This window comes from Hydra viridissima, unplaced genomic scaffold (assembly GCF_058129835.1).
Source record: "Hydra viridissima isolate aposymbiotic clone 2 unplaced genomic scaffold, HvirCarnegie_v1 scaffold_17, whole genome shotgun sequence".
Lineage (NCBI taxonomy): Eukaryota > Metazoa > Cnidaria > Hydrozoa > Anthoathecata > Hydridae > Hydra > Hydra viridissima.
In genome coordinates, this window is record NW_028324316.1 from 1957607 (window position 1) to 1967500 (window position 9894).

At 27.2% G+C, this 9894-nt stretch overlaps 1 protein-coding gene across 2 annotated transcripts in view; it reads right to left on the reverse strand.

Annotated features, from left to right (window-relative positions):
- Positions 1-2058: 2058 nt before the first annotated feature.
- LOC149877020 (uncharacterized) overlaps positions 2059-9894 on the reverse strand; it is a 19794-nt gene continuing 11958 nt past the window's right edge. For both annotated transcript variants that reach the window (XM_090074847.1, XM_090074846.1), the window contains 4 exons: positions 8018-8109; positions 5472-5535; positions 2848-2951; positions 2059-2410 (listed from right to left, as the gene is read on the reverse strand). In XM_090074847.1, coding sequence (XP_089930973.1) covers positions 2239-2410; positions 2848-2951; positions 5472-5535; positions 8018-8109 — 432 coding nt within the window. In that variant the 3' untranslated portion in view covers positions 2059-2238. The remainder of the gene's footprint in view (positions 2411-2847; positions 2952-5471; positions 5536-8017; positions 8110-9894) is intronic.

The window sequence follows — 9894 nt, forward strand, 5'->3', positions numbered from 1 at the left end:
TATATATATATATATACCTATATATACATATATGTATGTATATATGTAATATGTATTTATGTATTTATGTATTTATGTATATATGTATATATATGTATATATATTAAAACATATATTTATATATTAGTGTACCTTAAACTCCTCTTAGATAAAAAAAAATCTAAATTCAGTGTTTTTCATGTGCTGTGGTTATTTAAGCCTAATTTTAGCTCAAATATAAAATATTAAGTACTGGCTAAAGTCCATTTTTTGTTTTTTAAAATATATGATTTTAATTCAATCATCAAATATTTAGTACTAACTAGTCCATTTTCTAATTTGTAATATATATTAGAGAGGTTGCCTGAACTTACATTTTAACTATGAATGAGTCTATAACTAGCCTTATAAATTTTTTAGTTACAGTTTTATAGATAACTTGAAATTAAGATATTTATTTAATGAGAAATTTTACTTAAAAATGTGTTATTCCATAAAAACAAATCACTGTAATATCTGTGTGTGCCATATATTAAATTCTTATGTTATGGAGAATACTTACAGCTAGTTGTATAAATCAAATTTTTACAGTTTAATTACTAATTTATATAAAACAATGTCAAAGAAGGATACTAGATCCAAACACAGAATCTTCTTGGTGGAAGATGCTGTTAAAGTTCTACAATCCTCACAGTTACCAACTGGTGAACAAATTCTGCAACTTTGTCGCTGGAATATAATTAAAGCAAAGAAAGAGAGCAATTCAAAGATTTTCAATAGTTTAAGAAGAATGAAATTGTTTCCAGCCCTCTCCATTACCCTCCTTCCCACTCTCTCTCTCTCTCTCTCATTCTCCCTCTTTTTTTATATATAGTAATTTATGTAAATTTTTGATTGAGAAAATTCTAGTTTTAATAATTAGGAATAAGATACTTGCAGTGGCTAAGAATAATTCCATATGCAGTGCAACAGCTGTAAAACAAAGGCAAGTTTTCAAAAAAGAAATAAAGATGTTGTTTGATATGTGTTAAAATTGCTGCTGAGTTCATTTCATCCAACAAAAAAATCACAAAGAATGAGAGACTTGCTGATGTTTCATCCTTGGAAGATAAAAGGGATGAGAGGAATGCTGTAACAGGAGCCAAAGACAAGAAGTACACAAAAGCAATTAAAAGATAACAGAAAGTGTTGGAGTCTACACTAAGAAGGAATGTCACTTCTGTGAATACCACTGTGAAACCTGAAACACTTAGTAATTGTGATGATGTAGATGACACAAATGATGGGTAGGACATGAATTATCAATTTGATAGTATATCAAAATCACATAAATGGAAACCAGATTTCATTCCAGTCATGCTTACAAAAAAAATCTTGAGACAAACTGCAGTAATTGCAAAAAGATATGGGATACAGAACTTTGCCCATACTGCTACAATGGCACATTTTATTAAATCACCAGGGGGAAACATCTCAGATTTTGATCTTTAACACTCTTCTGCTATATATCAACCCAATGCAGCAATCAGTGAGACCATAGAAATTCAAATATATTAAAAACTGATTATAAGTTTTAACTACAAATTTCTTATTAATTTAAAAGAATATATCATGAAAGTACTAAAGTATAGTAATTGTAATAATTACTTAATTATAGTAATATTTCGCGGAAATTAATGCTGTTACTTCTCTTAATTCAACATCTTTAAGAATAATAATGAAAAATAATCTATGAAAAATCATGCTACCTCTATAATATATATTACAAAATAGAAAATGAACTTAAGTCAGTACTAAGCATTTGATGCTTGAGCTGAAATCATATATATCAAAAAACAGAAAATGGACTTCAGCCAGTACTTAATTTTTGATATTTGAGCTAAAATCAGGCATAAATTAGTTGCAAAGGATAACCACAGCACATGAAAAACACTGAACCTAGATTTTTTGTATCTAAAGGGGGGTTTAAACTACCCTAATATACATGTATTATATATATATATATATATATATATATAGACATTTGTAAAAAATGCTAAAAAACTACTCAAAGCTTTTTGTTAAAAAGTGTTTTGAGAATTGAATTAATTTTTCTTTATATGATTTCATCCTTATTAAAACAGATACAATTGTTATAAAATACTTTAGTAAAGGAGTTCAACATGAAGTTACAATTTCATATGAGTGCATATTCTCTGTAGCAACAAATGAAGCGGAAATTTGTTGAAGAATTTTAGGCTTTAGCCTAAAACAGCATTGTTAAGTTTTCCTAAAACCTCGTAGAATTGGGTATATGCTTTCAAATGCTTCATATATTTCTGAGCGAACTTTTGCTCCAGTAAGTACTACTTTTCCAGAAACAAAAATGAGTAACACAATGCGAGGTTTCACCATTCGGTAGATCAAACCAGGAAACAATTCAGGTTCATAACTAAAAAGTAACGCAAATAGAATTAAGAAATTTTTACAAAGTCTTATAAAAAGATACTTTAACAGGATATCAAAAAAACAAAATCACTTACCATGAACTTAATTTATGCATCTTTGTTTTTCTGGTGATTTATAATGATCTTTGACTTTAAGATAGAATGCAATTTTTTTTTAAATACAGAAAACTGAAATTGACCTTTAAAAAGAACTGCTATGTCAAAGATAATCAGAAAGAGGAATCATTTAATATTAAAAACAAAGAGACTATCAGCAGTGCCAATTATGTTAACTTTTATATCTTAAGCCCTTTTGCACTCCTAAGGACCAGCAGCTTTTTACAGACCTGCTTCACAAAGGACAGTTAAGTGAAGATTTTACTAAAATTAAATTATTACAATATAATGCTAGGTATAACAAAAATTTTAAATTCAAACAAACCTGCAAAACTGACTGTGTGCTAATACTAATCCTTCCAATCTTATAGGGAACTTAACATCACAACTTCCCACAATATTTTGAATTTTGAAGTCCACAAATTTAGCCTGAAATAAAGAGTCCAAAAGTGAAAACTAATTGAACTTTATTAAATCAAAAGAGATACATGTCATTAAAATTTCCTCCTTTATGAATTTAAAGTAATGAAACACAACGAACTATAATTTTTTTATGATTTTATATATACAACTATTTTTAATATAAAAACATTTAATATAAAGCATTTAATATAAAACAAGTTATATTTCATATTTATATCTATCTTATATTTGGTAATATAATGTCCTAAGAAAATTATGTGAAGTCTATAGATATGATTAAACTGTGTTTGACTTAAATAAAAGTTTAAAAAGTATATATAACTTTTGGTTAAACTTAACAATTTTTTTGCAGCTGCTCAAATTTAGCAATGACTAACTAACAATAGGAACTATTTTTTATAATAACTTACTTAACTGGATTTTTATTACTAAAAAAAGAGAAAGAATGATTAAGATTATTACAATTTTGATACCAACATTTCAACTGTTTTAAACAAACTAGGATATAATGAATATTCCTTATATCTTAGTTTGCGTTTAAAAAGCTTTGAGAATCAGCTTTGAAAAAATTTTTAACAAAGTTTTTTTAATAATTTAAAAAATCATATTTTTTTCTTATTTTATTCACTCATAATTTTGTGTTCTTTTACAGTCAGTTCATGTCTAAGTTTCAAAGTAGTCATAAACTGAGTTATTTTTGGTTCAAAAAAATATGCAAATGTAAACAAGCATTTTTCTGTTAGTAAAAATGGGTTTATAGTTGCAAAAAATTCTTTGAAGAAACAAAAGAAAAAGTTTACACATCTTATTGTGACTTCAGGATAACTGAAGCATAAAAAAATCCATAAAAAACAAGTCAAAACTATTCTGTCTAAATCAACATGAATTTCTAAGCCAAATATCCTTGGCTTTAAAACCATGCTGTTTATTTACTTAAGGTCTAGCATATTATGAACTGCTGGAGCCAGGTCAACTATTACAGGGAAATTTTATCACCAAAAAAAAATTTAGGCAATCAAAAAAATAAAATGAACAAAGCATTGCAATTGATTGATTTCACAGTCTCTTTGATGCCAGAAAAATTGTGAAAATAATAAAAAATACTGCTGGATACTAAGGTGAATTTATAGGAGGAAAATACATATTTTTACTAACCTCTATTCAATAAAACATATCATAAATGTCAAATATATTTTTTAGTTGCCTTCATAAAATTCTACAAGTCAATATTTAATGAATAAAACATGGCATATGATATGATTTCATGTAAGAAAATCAACAAATTAAAAAAAACAAATTTAAGGCTTCAAAAGCCAAACACTTTGGAAAAAAAAATTTGTAAACATAGCAGAAGATTTGTAAAGTTTCCACAATGGAGACTGTAAATTGTTTTTTTTTGCCATAAAAAACTGCTGCTAAAATCTAACAGGACAATTAAAAAGCAAAACAAAAAGAAATTTTTCTTGTTTGGAGTTCAAAATTCCAGACAGAAAAAAAGGAATTAAACCTAGCTTAGTGTAATTTTATCTGAAAAATTATATATCAATCTTATGTTTTATTCAACAAATCGTATTTTAATGGCGAGATGTATTAAATCTGAAAAGCTTAATGATCCCCCACAAAAATATTAAGAGAAAAAATCTTTAAATGGATAAAGAGAAAAAATCTTTAAAAAAAAGGTCAACTCAATATAGCTGCATGTCTGTAAGTTTGCAACCACACAGCTGTTACATTGTACAGAGTAAAGTGTGTTTTAAGAAATGTTTTCACTAATCCTGCTTGTACAAGTTAGGCTAGTAAATGCTTACCTTCTAAAAAACATAAACCTCATACAAAAAATAAAACATGAATTTTAAAGGGAGAATATTTTGGTTTTACTCCTAAAAAAGCTAATGACCTGCTTGTAAACTTGGTTTAAAAATACTAACCTTTAAAGATACTACAGAAGCATTGAAACATAAGATTCCTAATGGTATCATATTTTCAGTGTCAAAAAAGTCTAAAACTTATTTTAAAATATGATAAACTACATGATATGTGGTTTATCATATTTTAAAATAACTTTTCACTAAAATCACTTTAATGTCCTATTCTCAAAAGAGCATTTAAATTTATATATGATAAGTACAAATAAAAACTGAATAGAACATGTTACCCATGCTCAATATTAAACCATTCATTTATGATTATGGAATAAGTTTTAACAATAAATTCTATTTTCATAAAGTAGCATTAAATATATGTAAATAACCATTAAGTTAGTCTACAGGTTTGTCTCAAAAATCTGAGATAGAAAGTTCAAGTTCAGCTTCAGACTGGAAAATTGAATTAGATCAAAAAGCTTGCAAGTAAATCCACTGTGTAGTAAAACAACAAATAGACTTGTAAAATAAAACGACATCATAAATGCTTGTATGAGCAATAAACATCTGGGTGCACACAAATGAGTATTCAATTTATATATTTTATGATTTTATATAACTGAATAATTCAAAGAAACTTTATATGAAAAACTGGAGAACTTACTGGAAAACCCAGCTTTTGAATAACTCTTGCATATTTTCGAGCAGCAAGCCTTGATTGCTCTTCACTAAAAGCACATTTAAAAATGGTATAACTATTATTTAAAAGTATTCTTTTTAAGAATTTGCTATTTACTAAAAGATAAGAAACTGCTTTGAAACAAATGTTCCAATACAAATGTTGTCAAACCATAATTCACTGAGTATATGGTCTGGTATGTAACATTTTTGGTAGGTGAATGTAGATGATTTCCTTTTACACAGAAAGATGTTCTGTTAGATGATCTGTTAGATGTTCTGTTAGATATTTAAAAAGAAACTATTAGACTTTATGAGCAATAACTTACTTAGCTTTAGTAAAATAAGACTGAATCTGTTTTAATGAAGTTCATTAAACTATAAATAACTAAAAAGTAACTAATAAACTAAATATAACTAAAAAACTACATAGGGATAAAAACTATGAGCTTTACATTATCTAAACTGTGTTGCAAGATTTTTTTTTAACTAAGTAATATAAAAACTCATCAAATTCCCAATTAATACTTCAGCACAAGCATTTCTTTTTTTCATGCAGTCAAGTAGTAGAGTAATAACTTGATCTTGTTTATGGCAAGTTGAAGACTTTAGTTTATTACATATATCTATACCATACATGCATACTCAAATAATAGTAGTGCTTATATGAGATAAGTTACTTGAGATTTTTAGAGTGTTAATTCTGTCTTAAAATCTCATCAGAAAATTAATCTAACATGAATTGTTTTGATCATTCTTTAAATTTCTCTAAGTAACTTTTCCTTATAGAATCAAATCCAATATTTTTTTTATAAAATACAGTATGCAATAAAATTATTCGTGTTCTATCATAAAAGATGTTGTAGTAATAAAACAAAAAGCAAATTGATTTAAATAACTTTAATTGAAACTAAAAACAAAAGATTATTTAAAAGTTGTGATATTAGGAAGTGTCAAAAGTATTCATACCTCTCAAAGTTTTGTTAAGTATATCTGAGTTTTTTGTTTTATAGTTTATATTTAGTATGAAGTCCTTTGGCATTGATTAATGCTAGCAACAAGGAATACTATCAATTAAGTGTTTTAAATAGTTTTTCTTCAAAATATACTTTGGCAATCTTACTTGTATGTTTTGGATCATTGTCTTGTTGAAAGGCAAATTGATCCAGTAACCCTAATTTATCGACAGAGAGGGTTGTTCCACAAAATATTTACATATCCAGCTCCTGTTAATTTTTCTTCAATTTGAACTAAATTACCAATTCCATTATGACTGAAACACGCCCAAACAAGTACATTACCACCTTCATATTTGATGGTTACTTTTATAGTTATATAGTTATATACTTTTATAGTTTTATAGTTGGCCAAGGGTTTTCCTTTTCTTGCCCATACATTCAGTCTTTTATTGGAATTCTTTAGTTCGAATTTACTTTTATCAGACCATAAAACTGATTTCCAAAACTTTAGTGGTTTTCAAAAATACTTTTTTGGCAAGGCATTTAACTTTACTTTTCTCAAAATAAAAGGTTTTTTTGTGACACAGGATCCATAAAATTCCTGCAGAGCAAAGTCTACGTTTATTGTTCAATCAGAAATGTTCACATTTAGTTTCTCTTTAATAGCTCTGGCAGAAATAACAGGCTCTCACTTTACTTCTTGTACAATAAGCTTATCTTCTCTAGATGTTGTTTTTGGCCTGAACATGCTTTATTTTGCACACTTTCAGTTTTTTTACATATTTGCATTATTGATTATACCATTGCCTTGCTTTTATTATATTTTTCAGCAATTTTTCTATACCCAAAGCCTCTTTCATGATCATCAACAATCATTTGCCTTCCTCAACACTAATTTCCTTGGTCTTAGGCACTTTGGAAAACTTTTGAAGTAAAACAAAAGAAGAAATTATTTAAATATTTTAAATTTTACATCTGTAGTGCAGAGAAACAAAATTAAATAACTTACCAGTAAAAAAAAATCAAAAAATAAACTTACAGTACTAAATAATTGAATAAGTATGAATACTTATGGCGTATTTAAAAATGCACTTTTAATGTTATATACAAAATATAACCAAACATAATAACTTAACATCATAACTATTAACACAGAATTAATCTTTATTATCATCTTAAAACATTTTTATTTTTTCATAGCAATAAAGAATAAACACGTTAGAGTACAAAAACAGTTTAACAATATGCTTGGGATATGAATAACTTTGTCGCATACTGTATATTTAAAATAGAGTAAGTAAAAATTATAGATTATCATTAACACAAATTTACCTAATTAGGACATCACTCATTAGTGAAAAAAAACTTTCTTTTTTATAAGTAATGTCACTTTCATGAGCATTGAGTTCACCTTTACAAACAATTTAATTTTCTACTCAGTTGCTTATTCTACAAAAAGAATATCCATATATATAACAAATAGGTTAAAATGCTTAAGCTATAAACTGTAAAAAGAAATTAGTATTGGTAATTTCTTTATAGCTCCCTTAGTTAAACTAATGTTATTTGATACCTTTTTGCACCAGTACAAACCATTTTGCCTGAGCTGAAAATGAGGGCTGTTGTCCTTGGTTCACGAATCCTCATAATAACCGCTGCAAATCTCTAAAAGAGAATATATATATATATGTATGTATGTATGCATGTATGTATGCATGTATGTATGTATGTATGTATGTATGTATGTATGTATGTATGTATGTATGTATGTATGTATGTATGTATGTATGTATGTATGTATGTATGTATGTATGTATGTATGTATGTATGTATGTATGTATGTATGTATGTATTTATGTATACATATGTATGTATATATGTATGTATGTATGTATGTATGTATGTATGTATGTATGTATGTATGTATGTATGTATGTATGTATGTATGTATGTATGTATGTATGTATGTATGTATGTATGTATGTATGTATGTATGTATGTATGTATGTATGTATGTATGTATGTATGTATGTATGTATATACAGTAGGCAAAAAAATAAATGGCACAAGCATTTTTTTTAAGTTTTTTTTTTTTTTTAACTATCCATTTTCTCATGTTTTTTTAAAACTGTAAAAAATTTAAATGTACATCAAAGAGAACTACTATTATGAAGATTTTTATATGTATTTGTGCATGATTTTACCAAAGGATTATGTATTGTGCATGATTTTACCAAAGGATTATTGTTTTTAAAAATATTAAAAGCACATAGGTGTTATATTGGAAGCAAAAAAGTAAATAGCACAAAAACTATATTTAGTTTCTTTTTGAATTTTTGTGGGAAAAAAAATAAAACTTTGGTAAGTTTACGCCTAAAATTATATTTACATATGTAACACATAAGATCCATTCATATGTAACATATAAAATATATTTGTAACACACAAGTTTTGATTAATTGAATAAAATTGATTAATTTATAGCAACATGTACATTGTAAAATGACATTGGACGAGTTCTTAAAGAAACTTAGTTGTGGATTTGGTAAATAGTGGCAAGACCTACAGAGAAGTTAATAAACAGACTGTAATCCTTTTTTGAACTGTCGGCAACATTATAAAGAAGCATAATTTGAATTACAACTGATATATCAGGAAGAGGCCATAAAAGAAAAACATCTGTTGCTAGTGATAGAAACATTATTTTACAAGTGAAGAAAAACAGATTTGAAGATTGCAGACTAAGTTAAAAACGTTAAAAGTTAAAAACGACCACAAAATCATGATTTCAGCTCAAGCTATTCAAAATAGAATTAGAGAGCAAGGATTTCATGGTTGAGTATGTTGCAAAAAACCCTTTTTGACTCTAAGACATATGAAACAAAGACTGTTATTATTTGCAAAAAAGTATGCAGACAAAACCTTCAAGTACTGGAAGAAAATAATTTGAAGTGATGAATCCAAATTTAACATGTCTCTTTGGATGGACAGCAAAAAGTCTGGCAAAAACAAGTTGAGGCATACAAATTGAGTTGCATGAGAGGAAAAGTAAAACACGGTGGTGGAAATGTCATGGTGTGGGGATCAATGGCTTGGCGAGGAGCTGGCAAATTGACTTTCATTGAATCAACTATGAACGCCAGTTCATATATAGACATTTTAAAGCAAAATTTGAAACCCTCTGCTCGTAAATTTAAATTTGGAAAAAACTTTGTCTTTTAACAGGACAATGACCTGAAACATACTGCCATAGCAACAAAGGAGTTTTTTCGAAAAAATAATATTAATGTGATGGAATGGCTTGCCCAGTCCCCCGACCTTAATCCGATTGAGCATTTGTGGTATATTCTAGATCAGAAAATTGGAGATCGAGCTTACAGAAGACAAAATTATTTAAAAGCAGCAATAGTCGAAGCATGGGAGAAAATCACTTCAGAAGAAACCAATCCT